This window comes from Vitis vinifera, chromosome 7, assembly GCF_030704535.1.
Source record: "Vitis vinifera cultivar Pinot Noir 40024 chromosome 7, ASM3070453v1".
Lineage (NCBI taxonomy): Eukaryota > Viridiplantae > Streptophyta > Magnoliopsida > Vitales > Vitaceae > Vitis > Vitis vinifera.
Window position 1 is genome coordinate 23,948,794 of NC_081811.1, and position 24,208 is coordinate 23,973,001.

At 36.4% G+C, this 24,208-nt stretch overlaps 2 protein-coding genes across 2 annotated transcripts; one reads left to right on the plus strand and one right to left on the minus strand.

Moving 5' to 3' along the window:
- Positions 1-50: 50 nt before the first annotated feature.
- Positions 51-13,522, minus strand: LOC100247473 (uncharacterized). The gene is made up of 15 exons (XM_010654371.3): positions 13,265-13,522; positions 12,851-12,939; positions 8,399-8,465; positions 8,168-8,283; positions 7,609-7,675; positions 7,397-7,445; positions 7,048-7,133; positions 6,616-6,881; positions 6,473-6,528; positions 5,558-5,643; positions 3,986-4,078; positions 2,125-2,443; positions 1,286-1,824; positions 607-841; positions 51-522 (listed from the first exon to the last, which is right to left on the minus strand). The coding sequence occupies exons 1-15, from the start codon at positions 13,436-13,438 to the stop codon at positions 251-253; spliced, it is 2,514 nt and encodes an 837-aa protein (XP_010652673.2). The 5' UTR covers positions 13,439-13,522; the 3' UTR covers positions 51-250.
- A 5,083-nt stretch (positions 13,523-18,605) lies between these two features.
- On the plus strand, positions 18,606-20,787 carry LOC100242338 (peroxidase 17). The gene is made up of 3 exons (XM_002271047.4): positions 18,606-19,370; positions 19,451-19,642; positions 19,999-20,787. The coding sequence occupies exons 1-3, from the start codon at positions 19,176-19,178 to the stop codon at positions 20,590-20,592; spliced, it is 981 nt and encodes a 326-aa protein (XP_002271083.1). The 5' UTR covers positions 18,606-19,175; the 3' UTR covers positions 20,593-20,787.
- Positions 20,788-24,208: the final 3,421 nt, after the last annotated feature.

Sequence of the window (24,208 nt, forward strand, 5' to 3'; positions counted from 1 at the left end):
GCCAGGTTCTTGTTGTATCCATTTTCAACACCAGTAAAAGTAGTTTAATATGGGAAAAACGTGCAGTCATCTATTATGCCCAACCAGAATCAGTTTCTCTGAAATGGTAAATTACATGAGAGGAATTACATAAAAATATAAATATAAATCTACTTCTGACACTTCGGTTATGAAAAGAAAATTATTAGGATTGAAGCATCATGATTAAAATTAATATAACATAATGGAACCAACAAAATTGGTGATTAATTCAACCAGCAGTGGCCATTTTCACAGGCTCCGTTTCTTCATTCATTTCAACATCATTCGATTCTTCTACCTTTGATTCATCAGCCACATCTGAGGATATGTTTTCAACAGGTGAAGTACCATTTACACCCTCCAAACGCATCAAAAGCCTTTCTTGCATTTCTTGGCATTCAATTGCAGTAACCATCACGGTTAAACTGGCCCTACCCTTCCAGCATCCAATGGCAATCGTCGACACATCCACTTGGATCGGATCCACTGAGGCTTGGGTGCCTGCCAAAGAAGGATAAACAAGGTCAACATACATATGCATGTCTAGCCATCATCTTAACGAACACCCCACATACACCCACATACCTTTTTTCAAGATTACTACGCAACACCCCAACATTAGCTTTGATGCCTTCTCACCAAATTCAGCATCAACAAAATCTGCGTATCTGATGGTTTTATATTGCAAGAGATGCTTGAAGTCTACTGGGGATGCACATAGGATCTGTTTGGTGATGTATGGGAGAAGCAGCGGCAATCCTTCAGATGATATTCGAAATGCACATGATGTAGAGGTACCTTCTCTTGATGTTTGCCGTTCCTGAAACAGAGAGATACTCCACTTCATCAATGATTATAATATCCAACCAAAAAACAGTTTTTCATTACAAATCTGGCTGAGGCAATTGATTAGAATGGTTAGTCATAAGAATCTTCTCTCATAGTCTTTGCATATGGGCACTAAGGTAACACGCAGGCAGTATGCAAATTTTATGTTGGGTCGCAAATTTGCTCATGGCCATAAATGGAAAGGTGGATGATGATCCTACAGATAATTCCAGCCTTCAAATATGGAATGTGGTGGAACAAGGCTGGACCCAGAAACACACACACCAAAAAAAAAAAAAAAAAAAAAGAGACGAAAAAGACAAAACAAAACAAAAAACAAACAAAAGAAGTAGAACCACAATGACCATGTCCCTTCAGAAAAATATTGCAAGAGGGCATTAGAAAGCAAGTCAAACTCAAATATGGAAATACTTACAAACATCTTCAAGCCAACAGAAGTTATCTTCAGTTGCTGCCCCACAAGCAAATTCAGTTCCAGAACATCCTTTACTGATTTTGAGATATAGTAAATTCTTTTCACATGTTTAGAATCACTGTTTCTTGTGACAAGTTGACCATTGAGCACCAAAGAATCACCAACACCATAGAATGTTTTTATGCTATTGATAGTTGCTTCATCCTTAAAGAAAACGACAGGATCGACTCCTTTCCATTTGCCTTGAATTTGTAACTTCCTTTTTCCTCCTGCCTTCTTGGGATCATTTTCCCTATCACCAGGAACTTCCTCTGGTTTATTTTCTTCACACGGTTGGCAAGGATCATGTTCTGAAGCAGTCTCATCTGGTTCATTTTCAACTAAATCAGTATCTGAAGCCGTTTCTGGAAATTTCTCATCTGTATCATCTTCTTGATTAATATTTGGGCTTTCAATGATCTCATTGGATAATTTTTCAGAGCGTTCCTCATTGTTAGAATGCAAGTTTCTTTGCAGATTAACAGATTTCTCCTGAATGGCTGCAAAATAGAAAACAAGATAAAAATTTTAACTTAGGGAAAGAAACAGCAAGGGAGTACAGAGCAAGAATTGTGCTTTATAATAGAAATCTCTCTTCCACTCCCCCCAACCCTTTCCTTGTTTTCTCTTTGTGCTTCCTACAGTATAGTGGATATTGCATAAGTTTACACAATTGAATAAATCCAACTATCTAAAGCTATAGACACTATACCATAGGCATAATGTCCTTTGGTTCACCAAAACCAACAGTTGGCATTGATTTTTAACAACAATATGATAACTGAAATAATTTTAAATACCAGGCAAAGGAGAAAGTTTGTGGAGGACAGCAATGAAGAAGGCTCCAGTATTCTGATCATGAGGCACTATCCTGATGCAACGTTGTAGAGGGTGATCAGAAACTTCCTCCAGAGTTTCAGGATTCTCAGTTGGCTGGAACCCATTTTCAGAATTTACATCACCACCATTCTCATGCTTTTCTCCCAAGCTTACATCTTGTTCATTGTCAGTTGGATCTGTAGCACTCTGACCAGAAGGAAACATGCTGGGAACTATCCCAGCTCTGCGGAACTTGGGAACATCTTTGTAGGAAGCAAGCCACATACCCTTGTCACGAACCTGATATCCAAGTAAATGACTATCAATTGTATTCAATAGAACTCTATATATGATTACAAGGTTAGATAAAGTTGAACTGCTTAGACGCTATTGGGATTGAGACCACAAAATCATTTTTATTTCTAGCTACTGGTTGGGGTGGCAACTGATTGCCACAACAAATATTTGCAAATATATTGGCCCACTTGAAACCCAGATTTTGGAGACTATTCTGTCAAAACATGCTTTTCCTAGTGGGACAAAACCAACAAAACTGATTTGAAAATATCTGAACAGGGAAAAATAAAAAATAAAGGATATTGGATCCGAGTCAGTAAATTTGCATGTGTCATGCCTATAGCCATGATACATTTGATCAAACCCAGTTTCTTCTCCAAGCTCAACAATCCAAGCAGCCAAGAAATGCAAAAAATTTGCCTACTCTTAATAACTAGGGGAGATTTGCACCACAACAAGACAAAGTTTAACAACTCAAAAAGTACAATTTATACCACCTGTTTAATACAGGTATGGGCAAGGGTATGCCTCTAGGACTTAAGATTCAACCAAACTCCATACTTAGGATCTCGGCAATTGCCATTCCAGCATTTATTTGAAGGATCCAATATGGACCAATATATGAAGCAAAGAAAGAAGAGATACAAGGACTAAAGAATCATTTTTAGTAATTCTAGTTCCTATATATCATATTACACTATCAACATGGGGCCTAGAAAAACAAAGGAAGATGCCTCCTCACATCTTGTTGTGAGTCTGACAAGCACATGATTTCATTCTTCTTGGTGGCTATCCCCTCTTGGTTTTGAGTAGGGGTTTGGCAGGTTCTAGGCATTGAAAAATCAATTGCTGGGACAACATGACTGGCTTAATGGTTTGTACATGGATGAAGCGGTGAGTTACCAAAAACGTGCGACAATTCTCTCTCTATTACATCGATGAGTGAGCAAAAAGAAAAAGTGAATAGATGTATGAATTTGGCGTTCCATTCTATCTATCCTGTATTCTTCTATTGGCAACATCTACAAAGATCAAGGTAGTGATTCAAAGCAATAAATTCCTTGAACTGCAAGTCAATATTATTGAAACAAAACCACTAAAAAGTTAAGTTTCTGGACCGGGCAAGTAAAAATGTTTAACAATCCATAAAGGGAAAAAAGTTTTGTAGTTCACCCTTTAGAGCAGAAAAATATATCCAATATAAGAACCAGCCATAAGATGCTTCTAAATATATTTCTACATATTACACAAATAATTAGGGAAAAAGTTTGAAATACAGAAGGTACATTACAGAGGACACACCAATCAATATGAATAAACATGACTCGCATAAAAAGACACTTCTTACATTCCCATATACTGTGGACATGCTTTACTTCAGCATGTGTGAGCTACAAAAAAGCATTTCCTTAAACTGTAATTATATCAACATAGGAAATCTGATGTAAAACTATGAAAAAACAGGAACATTAGCATTTTGTCAACATTGAAACTGAATGTTTAATAGAAAGTAGGTTAACAGGTCCAGTGAAATTAATAACTAACCTTCCATTTCTTAAGACCTGGACGGCGAACAAGTTGAGGGAGCTCACAGGAGACATCAACTAGTTCAACAGACCCTCCACACCTCCGTAAAATCTGAAGAAAAATGAGAAATGATGGTTGAGATTAACAAAAAAATCTAACGTTAGTGGAGGAAGAGGGGCCATGGTAATATGGTGCAGAACCAATAGAATAGACAATTCAATATTAACAAAAATAAATAAATTTAATAAAAGATGAAAAATTAACCCTGATCTCCTTAATGAATAAGGCCCTATTAGGCAGGTGGCTTGGACATTTGGTGTAGGAATGATAGGTTATGGAGAAAGGTGATAGTGAGAAGGCATGATGAGGATATTAAAATAGTTGGAACTTTCCAGAATATTCTCAAGAAATCCTACCTCTTATTACAACTTTTAGAGAAGCATCTTAACTTTTAGACTTTATTTTTAAGACAGCAATCAAATTGTAGGTCACTGAAGGAGAATAGATGAAATTCTGGCATGGTGATTGGCATAGAGACACCCTCCATTTTGGGGTCATTCCTTTTTCATTAAGGTTCAGACCAGCAAACAGAGTACAGTAGGCCTGCTCTTGGTTACCAATTTGTGGGGTCCAGAAGTGGCAAAGTCTCCTAGGGGGGCATTAATACCAGAACTTGGGCCCCAAGAGTAAGGAAAAGAAAGGTGATCAGTGTAGAAGTAGGTCGATCTGCAAATTACATTTTGTTGCATCACCAGTTGGGTACAAATCAGTTGCTTTCCACAAAAATGTACTTGGAACCTATCAACCCCACCCAAGTTAGTTTTTTCCCTTTTTCTTTTGTGTGTTGTGTGTGTGATTTGCATCCATAGATAAGATGTTGATGGGAGATATTTGATAACAAAACGGTCAATCCCCAACCAATGTAACAACTAAGAGAGCTCAATAAGCCATTTGATTTGTTACTCTGTCCCTGCATCTCTTTATTCTGGTGAAAATTTATGGATTGATATGGGATTGTCATGGTTATGCCATGTCACTAGAAGATTTAATAAAATATTGGCTTAGCATAGATTCAATAATGGAAGGTCAGATTCTGTCAAAATTCTCCTGCTTGCTTCTGTGATAGATCTGGAAGAAAAAAGCTGGAGAGGGGTTGAAATGGGAGATGAAGATCGCGGAATGTTCTGGGGTTTTATTTCAGAAAGATCCTGCTATTCTATTTCCACAGATCATTGATCTTCATCATGCAGTCATTGGTTTCTTCCTCTCCTATTAAGCCATTTTGCTCTCTGCATTTACTAGTATCCTTATAAATATGCATAAATTGAGAGGATGTATAAATATAAAATAAAAAGACAAGGATAACAAGTAACAACTGAAATAATAAAATAAAAACTTAAAAAGCAAATATGAATAAGCATATACTACATGAAAGACTGCAATAAAACATTTTCATGACATTAATGGACAACATACAGTTTAGTTAACTATATGTTAAAAGATGTCTGGAGACCTATATACGGAATGTCTAGCTAAACCAATTCAATATTTCATTTATGAAATATTTGTTTCTGATGAATAACACATTACCTCAGCAACCACAGCCTCATTTTCAACTGGATTCATTGAGCAAGTGGAGTAAACCATTCTTCCACCAACTTTAAGCAAAGATATACCTACAATTACCAATAGAATTGCTAAAAGTCAGGTAACATTGCTAACGAATGCTTCAACTTAAGATCAAAGCATATCAACTCAAGATCCACAAATAAAGTACAAATACTAGGGTCAGCACATCTAAAATGTGTTTTCAAACACAAAGCATGAGTTCAACATGAGAATGCAGCATCTAGAACCTCCAAGTTTAAGCAGTGACAACTTTCTAATTTAATGCACTCGATGCCAAACAATATGCTCTGAAATTATTGTTTATTCTTTTATCAACAAAAAAAGCTGTGTTTGGCATTCTCTTATACAAAATAAAACAGATCAAGCACTAGTTAAACCCATAAACAAAATCCAACATTAACATTTCAAGGGAAGCTTAAAGAAACAAAGATGGCACCTAGAAGATTCTTATTTCCTTCATTGAATGGTACTTTAATGATGTATGAATCATCAAGAAAAAAAGACCAATCCCCAAGATCAACTAATATCACTGGTTAAGAAATGGTGGTGGTTAGGCAGGCTCGGATCCACCATAAGCTTTCTGTCAAAGCTGATCCATCCAATGCAAAGAAGACATGAACTATCCAATTGTTTGTTTCCCATTTTCAATCAATCAACTTGTAAGCTGTAAGACATAATTTACTAAGGATATGGTGGATCTCACCCATCACCATCACCATCACCAATTACTGACCTTTAAGCAACATTGAAAAGATGGAATTTAAAACAGCCATGCACATAATATCAATAAGAAATTTTCAACCAAAATCCTAACAAGTGTAAGGCTATAAGGTCATTAGAGTAATTCCCATTATTGAAGATATTCCATGAAGCTACCTCGCATGGCTATCTGAACTTGTAGACAGTGGATCCCATTGCCCATTCCTACATTCCTGTATGAAATAAAAGAAATATTACCAGATGGAAATCTTTATAAAAAGAAACGGTGAATAAAAGGAAAATAACTAAAAAACAGATACCACTTCCTCCAGATATCTGGAGCCTTGCGAAGAGTACCATCTCCACTGCAGGGAACATCACATAAGACACGATCAAACATAAGTTGACTCATACTTTGCTCCTTTACAACACCAATTTCAGAAGAATCTGAGGACAATTTGTTTAAACGACATCCGGGGAAGTGTTGGGCTTCATGATTTGTGACAATCAAGTTGGCAGTGCACATTCTTTTTGTCTGGTGAATAAGAAGATTACATCTTTTGACATCAACATCATTTGCCACAACCTAAACCAAACAGATGATAAGATGAATTAACTTCATGCACATGATCATTGGAATGAGAAATCTCTATCTTATAAAAACCTAACCACTATGCAAATGAACTAGGAATCAGGAACTACAACACTAGAGCAGGATATGGTTAAAAGAGAGAGAGAGAGAGAAATAGAACCATTCCGCCAGGTAATGTTCCTGGTTTGGTTGATCGGTGTATAATCTCAAGTAATTGGAATGTTTTTGAACCTGGCGCTGCACACACTGCAACAAAACAAAAAAAATAAGAAAAAAATTACTGTTATTGCCATCCTATACAAAAATGCAGGAGATTTATAGTATATTTACAAGTTTACTAGTGAATTCAAAGCCCATTTAGCAACAAAAAGATTTTCCAGAAGAAACAGTTATAAGAAGAATAAGCCATCCTTCATGTGGTTATATTTCCCATTAATGCTAGAAAAGAATAGTAACACTATTTGGCTAAAATGAATCAAAGATATTTAAGTTCACAATAAGTAGCTTACTATCAAGTACAAAATGATCAGGAGATACATCCAGGAAGAGGGGCGGGACCTGTGTCATAAGTAATCATGAAATAAGACTATAAGAGAAAGAAAAAAGAGGGGAAAAAACACTTGACCACTATGATGAAGAAGCTATAGATGCCAAGAGACTCAAATTTTTCCAGTGATACTACAAGTAACTCAAAAATGACAAACTTGTAAAGTTGACCCACCATGCTGACAGCTTCCTGCCTTGTGATGTTTCCGATTTCATTTTCTTGCTTTAAGAACTCATGAAACCTGAGAGCAATTGGACAAAAGCATGAAACAAGAGGAAAATAAATAAAAATCCAATAATTAGATGAGTGATTCAAAGCCGTTGATTGCATTTAACCATGGTTGTCAGCATGCAAATTTTATATTTATGTATACACTCAACAGAGAGAGAGCTACTTTGAAGGTGACACACTAGCTAAAGTAAAAGCTTTTATATATTATTTGTCATAAAGGTTGTTCTTTAAATGGTCTCTATCTTTTATAATACATAATTATTCTTCACAAATCAAGATTAATGTCAAATCCATCACTTCTAAAAACATATGCAACAGGAATTATATGGGAAAATTTACAACAAATTTCCAGGACGTATATTCAAGAATTAATGCTTAGACAAAATGTTGATCAATAAGTTCAGTGATTACAGATGACACTTTGGGGAACTACATTTCAAATATACTATTCACCCACTTGAAAAGATGCTAAATAGGACCAATCACACCTTTCATCATATACCTCTCAAGGGTTTGGTTCTTCCTCAGCTGCATACGGGAGTAATTTGATTGCCAAGCAAGATTCTCAGGATACCAAGGCAATGGTCTAATAGCCTCCACTTCACCCCCATCAGTGGCCTGAAAAGAGTAAATAAGTAGGGTGAAAAAAAGCAAGTGATAATAATGGGTAACCATGGTAACACAACCAGAGACATAAGTATAGCTGTGAAAACAAAGAATATGGTCAATCAACCTCAGTTTGAAGGGACTTCATAAAGTCATTCTCCAACTGTGATAGGATATCTGCACAAAACTGGCTACTGCAAAATTAAACACGAAGAAAAAGAATACATTCAGCATTCAAAAAGTGTTTAGGATATTATTTTTTCAGGAATGTGATGAAGTCTCATGATGCAACAGTAAATACACATGGCATCTGAATCATTTTAATAATATGCCTCAAAACATAAAACATTAAGGTAAACCTTATTTTATAAAATTGAAATTACATTGGCCCAACACCCAGATTAAGGATTTGCAGAATTGATTGGATTTTTACAACAATTTCCCTTTTTTTTTTTTTTGCCACTTTTTCTGTTACAAGGAATAGGACCAGGAACCTCTCCTATCCCCAATACATGCCCCTTTTATATGCAAATAGGAATTTATCAAAGAGATGCCTAACAAAAAAGGGGGTGCAACGACATACACAAAGTATAAGAAGACACCCACAAAGAAGGCGGAAAGCTTACACCTTCAAAAGACTAACTTGGACTTAAAATTAATGAAGTCTAATAAAGACAAAAAAAAAAAAAAAGAACCAACAACAAAAGATTTGCTAGACCATAGGAAAAGAGAAAAAAGGAGACTCAAGACTTCTGCTACAAACTCCCAGCTTTCAGGCGTTTTAATACTTTACTCCTTCAAAATGGTTCAGAACTAACACAGAGCAGTCATCCAAACCATCTTGTACCATCATCCAACAGAACATCTTTCAGCCACTATGGAAGCGCCCAAGAGAGACTAAAGGAAGACAATAAGAGATGCCATTAGGAATGAGATAAATCACAATATGATTGGCTGATACTACCTTCCTCTTATGCTGACAATACTCATTAGTTAAAGGTCAACCTCTTCTCTTCAATTGGTCCAAAGTCCAAATCATTTTTCAAAACCACTCTCAAGCAAAGCATCTCACTTTTTAGGAAGCCCAGGAATCCCAAATATTCTTGGTAGGAAAAGAGCTTCCACTCATCGAATCCGAGGAATGATAAAAGGTGTTGACTAAGAACTGCCTATACTTGGTACAACCAAAACCACATTATCTTTGTTGCATTTCATCACCATCACCTCTTTACCTCACTCAAGAAAAGGTCAATACTCTCCAACTTCCTATCATGAAAGTTCCTTGCAGGAACCTAGACCCCCTTGGGATCAGCAATACTATACAAAGAGGGCAAGGAAACACAAAGTTGGGAGTTTCCATGCCACAAATCATACCAGAACTTAGTACGCCTGCCATCACTTACTATTGAGATAGGCCTTCACAACCTATAATAATACATCTCCACAATCTCAAACCCAGGGCAAACCTCCAACACCCTTTACCAAGCAAGGTTTTATTGATTAGAGACAATTTTCTAATGCCCAAATTTCTCTTACAACTTTAAAATGTGTGTATACAATTAAGAGGAGTTCATGCATATATAGAGTTAGACACTTCTCTTCTTAGTCAATATCAAATATTACAATAAGCTACACCCTCGTGAATCACGACATCCTCATCGATAAAAAACAACATCTCCCTTGCAAGGCTAGACATAGTTCTACACCGAGGTAATATTGGCTCTAGTGCCAAACAATAGCCCAATTCACAATATAAGGTTTCTTCTCTAAAGTGTCCTCACACCATAAAAAGTCCCTCCGAACCTTTTCAAGCCTTAGATACACAAACCTAAGAAGTAGAAGAAGGGACATGTAGAAAGTTAGTTAACTCAATGTTGTCCAAGGAGTTAACCTCCCACTCTAGCACAAATAATTATGCCTCCAAGAAGTAAGTCACTTATGAAACCTCTCCTTAACCGCATCTTCCACCACTAGTGAGGCTCTTTGCGGAGGGCTAAATAAATGGACAACAAATTACCCACCCCATAACCCAAAACAATGCGAACCGATCAATGTCAAGCGCATGCACCACCTGAATAAACTCACTCTTCTGAAGATTAATACCCAACCCCTAGATTGCTTCAAAATTAAAAAGAAGCCATCTCAAATGTAAAAGCTAATTCTCATAAGCTTCCCAACTGAATCGCTTGCCTATGACATCCAACCTCAAGGGCTTCATTATCATTATCATTGCTCGTTTTCTTAATGTAAAATGTTTACTAAAAGTTAAAGAATAACTTAGGTGGATGTTATTTTTTTAACATGCATTAGTTGCAACTTTCAACCTCAACTAAAAGTACCAAAAACTTGCATCCCACGTTTTTAGGTTTTGAAACCAAGAATTTTTCCCTAATTCACTTCTATCCATGATCATAACTTCTATCAAATTTGCACCATCATGTCTTTTCTCACAATCTCAACCCACATCCTTGTTAACCTCCCTCTCATCCTCCTCCTTTTAGCACCTTCGAGCACAAATCAAATCACTAAATTATCGAACGATATCTTCTTAGTATTTTGCAATTAATTCATTCATTGAAAACTTGTTAGAGTTGATATACACTTATTACATTACTTATCTGCTTTCTAGACACAAGTTTTATCAAAATCTTTCCATCTCTATTCGCTTAACCTTGTGAAGCACCTCTTCTAACAAGGAACATTGATATCTAGTCACTTGCTTATTTTTATGATTGTTTTTCCTTGTGTCAGCACGTCTACCAACTCTGCCCTTTTCTTTTCGATAGAATACCAACTCTATTCTTCTATCCACTCATGTTTTAACATTCCAAGTTGCTAAGTGAAGACTGCTCCATCAGACATATCTTCACCAACAATTTCCCATGACATAAACTGCCATTAGACCTAAGCACTAATATATAATGTCACTTTTAAAAGACGTTAAATGTTTATTCTCCCTCTTTATTTGCCCTTTCTAACTCTAAAGATGCTTGGGTGGCGGAGTTGTGGCAACATTCTAATGAGGGGGGTGGCTGGAATCCTAACTTCCTGAGGCCCCTAAATGATTGGGAGATTGTCATTGTGGAACCTTTTTTGGCAAGACTTCAAGATAAAGTGGTAGAAAAGGGTAAAGAGGATAAAGTGTGTTGGGTTGAAACGAAGAGTGGGACTTTCTCTGTTAAATCACTTTATGCTAGCCTAGAGACAGGAAGGGTAGTGCAATTTCCTTCAAGTGTTGTGTGGAAAGCATGAGTTCCTCCTAAGGTGTGCTTTTTTGCTTGAGAGGCGACTTGGAGAAAAGCTTTGACTCTTGACCAGCTTCAAAGGAGGGGGTGGTCTTTGGCCAACCGTTGTTTCCTATGTTTGTCTCATGAGGAGGCAATTGACCACATCCTTTTGCATTGTGAGAAGGCAAAGGTGTTGTGGGAGCTATTATTCTCTCTCTTTAGAGTTTTTTGGGTGATACAATCCACAGTTAGAAAGATTCTGCTAGGCTGGCATGGTTCTTTTGTTGGAAGAAAGTAGAAAAAGGTTTGGATGACAGCTCCTTTATGTCTACTCTGAACTATTTGGAAAGAGAGAGATAGAAGATCTTTTGAGAATGTGGAACTCTCAATCTAAAGGCTGAAATACTTGTTTTTGTGTAACTTGTTAACTTGAACCAAACTATTTATAGGTGAAAGATTGATATCTATAGTAGATTTCATTGATTGGTTGGGGTCGGTTTGAGGGAGAGAGTATTTTTTTTGTTTTCTCTTCCATTTTTTGGTGCTTTTTGGTTGCCGCTGTATACATCGTGTGTATTTTGGTGCACCCTTTTTGGCCTTTTTTTTAATACAAATCTCATTTACTAATAAAAAAAAAATCACTTTTAAAAGATATCTTATCTGACCTCTGATTTCTCATATACACGTCTCCTCCAGCCAATACCCTACTTTCTAGGATCTACTATCTATCATTGATCTTAATAAAGATTTCAATAGAGGTTTTATGGTTTGTTTACCCATAATAGTATGCCCATATCTTTCTGGGCTTAGGACAAGCTTACCATGACCACACAATATGCTTGGAAGGGCAATTGTACCTCCTTTATAAGAAAATTAGGGGTTGGAAGGAGAATGCATGTGTAGCAAGAATCAAATTAGCAAGTAAAGTCTCTCATGCATCACTGACATGATAATTATCTAAGAAGAACAATAAAATGCCTGCACATATCCTAATTCAATGATTATATTTCCAAAAACACAGCTATTTTATTATCCCTTAAATTGATAAATGTTTGGATCGTAAGGTAAATTTATTAACATTTCCCCTTCTTTATACATTATGAATATTCCACACATGTAGAATTAAGCAGAACCATTCTATTTTTGTTTAAAAAAAAATAAATTAAATAACATCCTGACTCCATTGTCACAAACCTATGCTGCTAAATTGTTACCAGGAAGAAGAAAAAAATGCCAATTTTCTAAACCATTTTGAGGAATGTCCACTTAACTGCTAGCTTGAATGATCCATGGTGTAGTTTATATTACTCATACAAAAAGATTACTGACTAAAACAAATCATTAAACAGTACCTGGAATTCACTCTGAAAGCGGCGGGCAATGGTTTCCGAATAACACTGTTAAAAGTGTCCCACTCTTCTAGGGACACTATCCCTTGCTCCTACGATTGCAGAAAGCATAAAGTGAAAAAACGGAAAATTTACGAACACTAAACCCACCAAAAACAACGCCAACCAAAGCAAGAATCTCACTTGACTCTGTAAAAATTAGCACATCAACAATGATGAAACGTAATAATGCAAAAAACCCAATTCAGTAAATTAACAAGTGAAAACAACCGCCTCAACCACAAATAAAGAAACACGGTACATCGATTTAAAAGAGAAAAGAAAATCCAATTGAGTGAATCAAATACTGATGCAGTTAGCATTGACCCAAGTAGCGAAAAGGGATCATGAGATCACCAACACATCCACATAAGATACCTTGTAGTACTCATCAAAGGCCGGGTTTTGGGTGGCGAAAGGCTCCCAACCAGAGTTGGTGTTTGAGTCGGAGGACTCGTGTCTGCTACGCTTCCATACATTTTCTCTGTTCTCTCTGAAGTGCTTTCTCTGTGTGCGAGCTCTGTTCCTCCCTCCTCTGCCTCCGCCGCCCATTTTTTTTCTCTTTCTAACTGGTTCTTCCCAATGGACCTGTAATATAGCTGTTTCAATCTTTTGTGCCCTTGCCCGCGGCGGCTGTTTAGGCCTGGAGGATGGATCGGGTGTCCGCTTCTGTAGATCCTGGCAGGATGAAAGCCTATTGGGCTGATGAGGGCCCAAATGGATGACCACTGATCCAATCAGACCCAACTGTATGCTATTAAAGACCTATTTTGAATCATCCTCTTGGATCATGGAGCTATATGCTTAATAGGGATTTTTACAAAAAAAAAAAAAAAATCTTTATATATATGACTATGAGATAGTTTTAAGATATCAATTAAATTTATCCTTTAGAAAGACAACTTCAATTTAAGTATGAAGTTATTTTTTCAAAAAATAACTTCAAAATTCAACTGAAATTATCTTTTCAACAAACAGTTTCTAATTAGATTCCAATCATCCATTTAAAAATATTTTTTATAACTATGATACTTTGAAAAAGTGTTGAATTTTTTTTCAAAATCCTAATCATAAGTAGCGGTAAAAAATTGCAGTTCATTAAGCATGGGATTTGAATATATATATATATTTATGAAAATAAGATAGTTTCAAAGCTATTTCCAAAATTACAGTACTTTTTAAGACATCAATTGGAAGTTGTCTTTTGATGACATACCATTAGTTCAAGTATTGAAGTTGTATTTTTGAGAAGACAACTTCAAAATCTTTCTTAATATGTCCCTTCCAAACTCTATAAGTGGGTGGATGTTAGGCTACACAAGAGAATAAGAGTTGAGGAAATTGCCTTTGAAGCTTTCTAGTCTTGTCTTCAATTTTTTTTCATATGGTGGAACAAACATTCAACCATATTCTTTGAATCAATAAATTTTAATTTAAACATAATTAGATTTAAAGTGTCCATCAACATGGAACTCATCCCCTCATAGATATAAACTTAAATTGATTAATTAGACTTCATGTTTTTCCATTAGATGGGTGGTTGGCTGAAAGCACTTTAGCCATTTGAGGGCATGTACAACACCTTACATCCCATGGCCCAAGGCATGTTAATGGTAGCATGATTAAACTCGAGTAAGACATGTTTACTTGAAAATACTTGTGGGAGTTGTGGCTTCGAGTGATAAACATTGGTAAGAACTTGGTTGAGACAACCTTAAAAGACCAAAGTAAGTTTGTGACATGAGATACAAGCATACACAACACTGTCACACACATGTCACATGACTCATTGGCATGTGTGTGGCAATGACATCGCTAATTAGAGCCTTCAATAACTAAACAACATGATTTAAATGATAAATAATGCTCAAATTATCCAACTTAGTTTGAATTGGTGTTAGTACCCTAATCATAGATCTAATGTCTATTTTGATTTTAATAGCATAATAAAGAGGTAAAAAGAATACAAATAAATGTACACTCTTCAACCATGGTAGAGGAAGAGATTAAATAAACAAACAAAAAAAAAAAAAGACTTGAAGTTTATAGAAAATGATGAGAATCTCCACATGAGCATGGAGAGCAATGTAGGAACATAGAAAATGAGCAAATAAAGGTCATAGAGATGGTTAGGGAGTAAACAACCATGAGAGAGAGAGTTTGAAAATGAGTTCAATCTTTAGAAGCCTAATTTGAAACATGAAGTATGGAACTCAACTAATCGAAGAAATCAAAGAGCAAAAGCTTTGTTCTATTTGCCCTTAGTAAGTTCAAACTTAAGCAATCAAAATGAGAGCAATCATAAACTTTGTACAAAATGGTCCTAAATTTAGAACAAGTTAGGAGAAGCATAAAAAACTAGAAACTTTGTTTGAAATCCTCTTGAATTTGAAACAAGATTTCAGACAAGGCTTATGCCAATTGGAACAACACCATTTCAATCCCAACCAAGCATCTAAACTTCGAACAAAAGCATCCACAAGTCATTCCACTTTGATTTTTGGACTTTTCAAGCACCATCCTAGTTCAAAATGAGTCAAATTAGCTTAAGATTCATGGATTTTATAATTACTTGAAACTTTTTTTTGATATTATTGCCTAATATAGTTATTCCATTGAAGTTCTACGAATCCATTGGAGATTAGTTAGAGGTGAACTCTTTTATTTTCAACTCATTCTTTAATAAAACTTTAGATTTTCTTTTCGATTATTTTCCATTTGAATTTTTTGCTAATAAAACATAAGTTGTGGGAAGAAATCTTCCATCATGTTTAGCTAGTTTGATGTGATCCAGTGAAGACAACATGAAGGTGAAAAACTTATAGGAGTAGCAAGAACACAATAAGCTTTTAAATAGTTTGTTTACATTTTTATGTTTGAATTGATAAAAATAGAATATTTGTGTTAGCTTGACTAAGGTAAGATTCTTACAAAATTATTAGTGATTCTTAGAAAAACTTTGATTACTAGTTAAGTTGATTTGATTTTTTGTTAACAAATCTAACTATCAAATCCTTAAGATATATGTATGTGGGTTGTGAACGTTTAAAACTAAAAACTAAATAAACCATCATATTTAATTGATTTAAGAGATCCATTTTTTAAAGTTAAAATCTTAGTTATATATGAATGCAGATTGGTCTTAAGACTTAAATTTCAACTAAATCAATCATCATGTTTAATTGGTTTAAGAGATCCATTTTCTAAAGTTAAAATCCTAGTTATGGATGCAAATTGGTCTTGAGACTCAAATTCGATCTCAATAGACTTCAATCCTAAACCTAGATTACTTAATGCTTTCTCTCTCACACACACACATCCCTTCCCTCTCTTTCCCCTTTTGGATTCAACATTAGACTTGAAAATCTCCAAAACCCATTTTTTATTTTGTTTATTTTATTAAATATTTTAAGAAATCTTTATTTCTCTTTCATAATCTAAAACCTTTTCTTTTATTTTGTTTATTTTATTAAATATTTTAGAAAATATTTATTCATCTTTTTAGTCTTCTCTATTTCAAATTAGGGTTTAATTAATGTAAATAAATAATTAATCTTTTTAACCTAAAATAATTAGACACATTAGTATTATTCTCAAAGGACGACAACCTGAACAAGTTGTGGTAATTTTATCTCTGATGTACTTAACCAAGGTTATAATGTATTTTAGGCTTTAATATTTTAATATAATAAAATTTTGTGCTCAACATGCAATGGCACACTCATGCGGGCTTGACATTGCAAGCGTAGGATGTTGGTGCTTTGACGAGTTCTTAACATTATTGAAGGTCTAATTTCAATTTTCCAAGTGATGGGTATCTTTTTGGATTTTAGAGAAAATTCATTATGCATATGGAAGGATCCTAGATATCTCTTCATGATAGATTGGAAATGACTCAAAATGCCTTCAGGGAGGGTTTGGTGGTCTCACTTGGGATAACCCAAGGGTGTGTGGTCTATGCCATGGCACGAGCACACCTGGGGCACACCAAGCCTCTTCGCAAACACATGCAAGGCATCGTATAGCTTGCACACACCCAAGTGTACAAGGTCTTGCCTAAGACATAGGAGTGTGGACACAAAGCCATAAGTGGAGCATGGCACATGAAGGATGAGTGCTATGTGGATAAAACAAGATAGGATGCAAGCAATGTGGTGCGTAGATCGACTACACTTGGGTAATGCTATGTGCATGAGTTTTGGGCAACACCAAGGTCAGAAAACCCTATAGCACGTAACGAAAGGGACAAGCATGGAAGGCCAGGGCATGTGGGCACGCAAGGCACGTGCATTAATTGATCGAGGCATGAAGCATGGCTCGTGGCTGACATGTGTGAGCAGTTATCAAAGGGCCTAATGCATGACGAAGTGGCCTCACTTATCAACAGATATGAGGGTGACTGGTTATTGCATGGACAGATGGTTTCCTATCCGTGGGTAACATGGTGTTGTGCATGAAGAGGTGCATAGGCTAGTACTTGCACCACCTGAACCAAGACAAAAGGATATGAGACACATGAGAAGAAGCTAGCTAGAAGCGTGAAGAAACTGCCAAGACCGATGGCAAAGCAAGGGTCGAGTCTCCTAAACGTGGATAGTTAATGAGGGTAATTGGTTGCCTATAAATATCCTATTCTATCACGTATTTGGCAAAGAGTCTCAGCATAAGTTGATGTTTGGTTTGTAAGCCTCGATCTGTTTTGTGAGCAATAATACAAGTTGAAAAGTGACTTCCCATACGTTCTTTGTACTACCTAATGTTGCTTGTGCTAGTTGTGTGCGGGTTTGCACTGATGTGATTGTGGGTCGAGTCTTAGCACTATTATAAGGAAAAAAACACTTGTGGCAAGGAATTTTTGTGACATGACCATGATGGCCATATTTGGATGAAGTCCTCTCCCTCAAACGCTGGAGGCTCCGTTAAATGGGGAGGAATTGCATATGCATCCGTCGCCTGTCTTGGATGGATACAGCTGCGTCTTGATCTAAGTCCGGCCCAAGCATCGACTTACCAGGCCGTGCATCTTCTGATGCCACCCAAAATTAGCATCTAAGATCAGATAAAGAGCATACTTTGGAAAAGGACCTATGCTGTTAGGGATTAGACGTGAGTATCATGGAGCTTTTCCTCACAACCACAAGTGGGTCAATTTTGTATTTAACCATTGGATGCTTGACATGTGTAACCCATTCACCTCAGGATAAGGGAATCCGAGCCCCTCAAACCACATTTTTCTCCCCAAGAAAACGATCCGCCAAAGCCTTTTGGCTGTTTATTTGAAGTTTCAACGACCAATTTGAGCGTCAAAATCCGTAGGTGTTGCTTCTCAACTTGGGGCAAGCCTGCGTACGGGGAAGCTTCCTCTGCCACATATTCAATCATATGTCAACCTGCACAACAACCCAGCTTTGAACCATGAGGCTTCATGGTCTCCAGTTCTGTAAGAAAAAAAGTAGAATGCGTCACATGCTGATTGGAGACCGACCTATATCTGCTCCTCCAACATTTGTATACGTGATCTCCTTTTCCTTTTCTCACAAACAACCCATTTGACTTAAACGCGCATTGATATTTTGCCTCTAAGAAAAAAATCAACCAGGGCATTTTTGTGGTATGTTCTAATTTGTTACGATAACTGGACCACCAGGGTTGGTGAGACTATTTGTTAGTATTTGACCCCATCTCACATAAAACCTTATCACCATGTTACCATTTTAACATCAAAGTTGGGACAATTGAGTGGAGGAAAAAACAAAAAATGTACATCATATGTGAAAACCGCTAACTAGGGAACATTCAATATTTCAAAATTAAGAGAAAGTAGAAACATGGGCATCTTCTTATCTTTATCTTTTAAACCCCTTTTCATTATGTCTTCTTATCCCTTAGAACCTACTCACGCAGATGGGGGGTGTCATCCACGCTGTGATCCTAATTCATGTAGGGATAGTGGGACCGATGGATTGAAAATATAGGGAGAGCAACAGCGGGTGATATGAGGAAATGATTTCAGAGCATCGTGGGTGTCGCAAAGGTTGGCGCAGTGGATCATCACTAACAAACTCCACAGACATGACCTATACCTTACTAAATCACTCACACTTGGAGCCAATTGGCGTCTGTTGCCTCCAAATGCCCCAACAAAACCCTGTAATTTGCTGACACCCATGGAAAAAAAACGATTCTCTTCCTCTGCCCTTCCCTTACATATATCCAAAACCAGATAAAAAAAAACCCCATCGAGCACGCTGCATTAGACCATTTCATATCCATTACTAGTACCCAGAAAATGTCTCTTCTCGTTCTTCTCTGCATCCTCAACATAGCAACCGCCACTGCAGCCCATCTCCGGCCTGGGTTCTACTCTGAATCTTGCCCCGAAGCAGAGTTAATAGTGAGGGAAGTGATGAAGAAGGCCATGATTAAAGAACCCAGGAGTGGGGCATCGGTCATGCGACTACAATTCCATGACTGCTTTGTTAATGTAATTCTACAAACCAGAACTTAATTTTTCTTTTCTCAAATCTTCTAACCTGATATGGGTGATTTTGATGATCTTTTCAGGGGTGTGATGCTTCTTTGTTACTAGATGATACACCAAACATGTTAGGGGAAAAGCTGGCTTTATCGAATATAAACTCGTTAAGATCCTTCGAAGTTATCGACCAAGTGAAGGAAGCATTGGAGAAGTCATGTCCAGAGACGGTTTCTTGCGCAGATATCATAATCATGGCCTCTAGAGATGCGGTGGCACTGGTAAACCTCTTGACTTAATCCTGCTATTTTCATCTCCTTTATACAAGAACTTGCCATGGGGCAGAGTGAATTAATTGAAGCTCTAGGAACTGAGACATGGGCATAAGATGTATTCCCAAAAAGGTCCTTACTTTCAAAGCCCCCAAGTACCAATCCATGCCTTCGGTCATGGTAATTGCTAACCTTTTTCATGTCTGTGAAGGGTACTAGACAGGAGCAGGTGAGCAGTTACTGAGTTAGAATGAGGGAAAAGCCGTTTTGCAAAATGATATATAGGCTATAATTTCTATTAAGCCTTTGGCAATTGGCCTGAAGTTATTATAAGCAATCTCATAAAATGATTTTGTTGTAAACAGAGCGGAGGACCCGACTGGGAAGTGAAGCTAGGAAGAAAAGACAGCTTAACGGCGAGCCAAGAAGACTCGAACAACATCATGCCAAGCCCAAGATCGAACGCTAGTTTCCTCGTAGATCTCTTCAACCAATTCAATCTATCTGTCAAGGATCTTGTAGCCCTTTCTGGTTCACACTCCATCGGACAGGGCAGGTGCTTTTCCATCATGTTTCGACTCTATAACCAATCAGGTACGGGCCGCCCTGACCCTGCCATCGAACCGAAGTATAGAAACAGGCTGAACAAGCTTTGCCCGCTCAACGTAGACCAGAACGTGACAGGAGACCTCGATGCAACACCCGAAATATTTGATAACCAATACTTCAAGGACTTGGTTTCAGGGAGAGGGTTCTTGAATTCAGATGAGACACTATTCACCTATCCGCGGACCAGAAAATTTGTGCAGGTTTATAGTAATGACCAAATTAAATTTTTCAAGGATTTTGCCAAGGCGATGATAAAGATGGGAGACTTGCAGTCTGGGCGGCCAGGAGAGATCAGAAGAAACTGTAGAATGGTTAACAGCCGGTCAGTCGACACACTCCTGGAATCTTAAGTGGAATAAAAAGTAGTTTACTAGTGGGTAGTGGCATTAGAGAACTTAGATGGATAAGTTGACACAATAAGATTAGAGATTTCCCATGCTCTAAATGCCTGAAAAATGATTGTATGCGAGCCATAGATTAATCAGTGAGGAGGCTGCTGTCACTTTTCTATATGATTTGGATATAAGGTAATCTCTATTGCATTATATTCTCGAATGATTCCATTGTTTTCTTCCCACCATTCATCTTCAAGGTCTACCCCCCAATTCATGCCCCTAGAGTGTTTTCCTTTCTAGAATAACAGTCCACTGATACAGAAAAAAGTGTGAAAACATATATTTTCATGGAAACAGGACAGCCATATAATGCATGTAAGGGGTGTGTAGGTTGTGAGATGTGAGGATTGAGCCCAGAGGGGAGAAGAGGACATTGGTCCTACTGACGAAGTAGGGCAATGCACAACCCCTTATAATATGAGTATACAGGATAGTTGCATTGCATATGGTGGCATGCTTTCAAAGGTGGGGTGGGGGGGATCATGGGGAGCAAGCTGGATGCTGCACGAATTTCTAATGATTCAAAGGGGAAAGCTGATCGTCTCTTTTGACATTTGAAAACGAGAGAGAGGGTACAACAATGCTAAATAAATGATGGTGGCCCATGACAAGGAAAGCATGCTTCATCATGGTCCACTGCCTCCCTCCAGACAAAGGCAGTAATTTTCCGCTTTAAAAAGTACAAAAGGCAAATGCTAATTTTCAGGATTTATACCTCTTGCGACTGTTCTTCGTAGAAGCTCATGAACCGACAGGCGGACCTAATTGGTTCGGTTTTCGTTTGATGTTTACATCGGCCTGTGATACACACTATTCCGTCTCCAATTTGAAAACAACGAAGGATGAGAACCAAATCCTATTGAACTTATCTCTTATATTTGTTATTTAAGGGGCACCACTTGATGGAAAGGGAAAGAACCTGATGTTTTTAAAAAATACTTTTAGTATAAAAAAGTATTTTAAAAAAATAATTTGGAACTCGATTCACAGTAATTTTAAAAAGTGTTTATAATATTTTTAATAATTAAAAGTTTTTATCATTCAAGTGTTTGAATTATTAAAAACATTTTTTAAAATCATTATCAAACATACTATTAAATATTAACAAAATTTAAAAAATACTTCTATAAAATTAAAAAATCACTCATAATACTTTTAATTAAAACACTTTGAATAGAATACAACTAAATACACCTACGAGTTTATTTAATAATACTTTTAGAAAACATATCAAATATAACAAGAATTTTTAATGAAAAATAGAATGATGAAATTTAAAAAGTTAAAAAATTACTAATAACATTTCATGAAAAAAACTTGATAAGTGTTTTTCTTTTAGAAAACACCTTTAATGTAAGTATTTTTGCAAGTAAATACCTTCAAACACAATCTCGAAATTAAATACCTTCAAACACAATCTCAATTATATTAGAATTATGCTCTTAAAGTTTTAAACTTATTTCTCGTTTTTTCTTATTTGTAATTCTTATCTTTCTCATTTGTCATTCTCAACTGTAAGACAAGACTAAATTGGGAAAGTGCCCAATCGGGGAGGGTGGGAATTGGGTGAATAAGAACTTTTTTGAAAACTATTTAAATTAACCAACAATTGATGTAATAAATGTAAATAGAGAGGGAAAAAGCATTGCAAATTCATTTTATGATAGTTCAGCTTGCTGATGTCCACTTTCTTCAATCTCCATTTCAAGTGAGAGCTCTACTAACTAATGCTTCAAACCAAACTTGCAACTTGTACAATTAGATTCAATCGCTCCAATGGGTTCTAAAAATCCCTTCAAGCTCAATACTAACTTAAAACTCTAAACATTCAATCTTTCACAAATAGGATATGTTTAATCACGCTCAACCTAACTCAATAATGACTCAATATGATGAAAGTTGGGATGAAAACAAATAGGTGCACTAAAAGATTTGCAAGTGAAGAATTCAATGCACTTGGGTTTGAGAGCTTTGAAAGAGAGAAAATAGTAGATAAACAATTCAATGCAATTGTTCTCTTGTAATTAAACCAACCTCAAACATCTTTTTCTGCATAAATAAGTCTCAACCAGTCGAGCTTTGATTCAACTGGTTGAGTAACCGTTGGATATTTAATAAATTGCAATGATCATTGGTCTTTTCTAGGCTTTGATTAACCCTTAATTGACCTCGATTGGTGCTCAACCGAGAAAGGCAATGCTTCCATCGAGAATACAAAGGTCCTAGAAGAGAGAGAAAGCATTTTGTTGCCTTAATCAATCCTCAATCGAGAAAGACCAACCAATTGAATTGATTTCCAACTAGTTGAAGTAGTTTTGGGAGGGCCTTGCTGCAAAAGCTTCCATTTTTCGATCTAAAGCTTTTTATAACTTATTTATGAACCTTTGTATGTCAATTTGAAATAGTTTTGCCTAAAGTTTTTGAAGATTAACTCAATTTTAAACAATTTATAAACGGTTAAGCTCATTTTTATGAAAACTAAGTAGGAATGAATACATGAAAAAAAAAAAAAAAAAAAAACCTTTAATTCTAAGTGTACTTAAAAGATTCATCTTACAAATTTATCCTAAACTTGATTACTCTTCAAATATTGAAATCTTCAAGCTTTTTCAACCTCTTTTAAGTAAACTTAAGCTTTCTTTTTGTTTTCACGTTAAAACTTAAAACTTTATTTGATTTAAATTTATTAATCCACTTAATCATATTTTATTATCATCAAAACTTACTGAAGAGAACATTTGGGCTAAGATGAACTTTTACTCACTTAGCCAATGGTTTCTCTAACTTAAATTTTTTAAACAATTTTTTTTTTTTAAAGAGGGAGGTGTTGGGATGTCATTTGTTTATTTGGCCCTAGTGCCTAGGCTGAAGAGCCTGCGCGGCGCCCAGAGTGGCCTTCCCAGGATTCGAACTTGGGTCCAAGCCTTAAGGACTTTTGGTTTCTCAATCCATAAAATCTTGGTTTGAATCTTGGTTTGCCTTAGTTTGGATTAGCATTTTTTGGCAACCAATCAGAAGGTAAATGAGTAGTGAAGCTCTATGCAGTGTTTGACTATGTCATTTTATTTATTTTGTCGGGAGTACAATGGCCTAATGTTAAAGTCTTCACACGCACCCACTTGATTTTCCTCAAGTGGTCCACTGATTCAATAAAACTACCCCGAAAAGGATTGGTTATACTCTATCGTCCCATGGAGATAGGACTGATTCTATTCTTTAGAATGTGTATATTTTGTTCAGTAAAATTTTCTTTAGAAAACCGATTGATGCAGCTTACCCAAATTCTAATTTGCTTATCGAGAATTAAAAAAAAAACCCTGATCTTTCCAGAGCCATACAAATAAAGCAACAAAGAGAAGGGGAAATTTTTCTAAAATTAAAAAGTTGGATTTAACATCGTCCTTTTCTCACTTTGAAAGAAGAATAACTGCAACCAGGATCAACAGTAAACTATTTGAAAGGACAACTTGGGTAAGCATCTAATAAAACGCATCGGTTCAAATTGTTGGCGTAATCTTTAATCCCTTTGGAAAGTCAAAAGTGATTATGAAGATGCTTTCATTCTACAAGC

Coding starts and splice junctions, on each gene's coding strand:
- LOC100247473 (XM_010654371.3), bottom strand. CDS start 13,438: ATGGGCGGCGGAGGCAGAGGAGGGAGGAACAGAGCTCGCACACAGAGA. Junction 7,676..8,167: donor AAGAACCAAACCCTTGAGAG/GTATATGATGAA, acceptor AATTGCTCTCAG/GTTTCATGAGTTCTTAAAGC. Junction 5,644..6,472: donor AGTTCAGATAGCCATGCGAG/GTAGCTTCATGG, acceptor TGGTAATTGTAG/GTATATCTTTGCTTAAAGTT.
- LOC100242338 (XM_002271047.4), top strand. CDS start 19,176: ATGTCTCTTCTCGTTCTTCTCTGCATCCTCAACATAGCAACCGCCACT. Junction 19,371..19,450: donor TCCATGACTGCTTTGTTAAT/GTAATTCTACAA, acceptor TGATCTTTTCAG/GGGTGTGATGCTTCTTTGTT. Junction 19,643..19,998: donor CTAGAGATGCGGTGGCACTG/GTAAACCTCTTG, acceptor TGTTGTAAACAG/AGCGGAGGACCCGACTGGGA.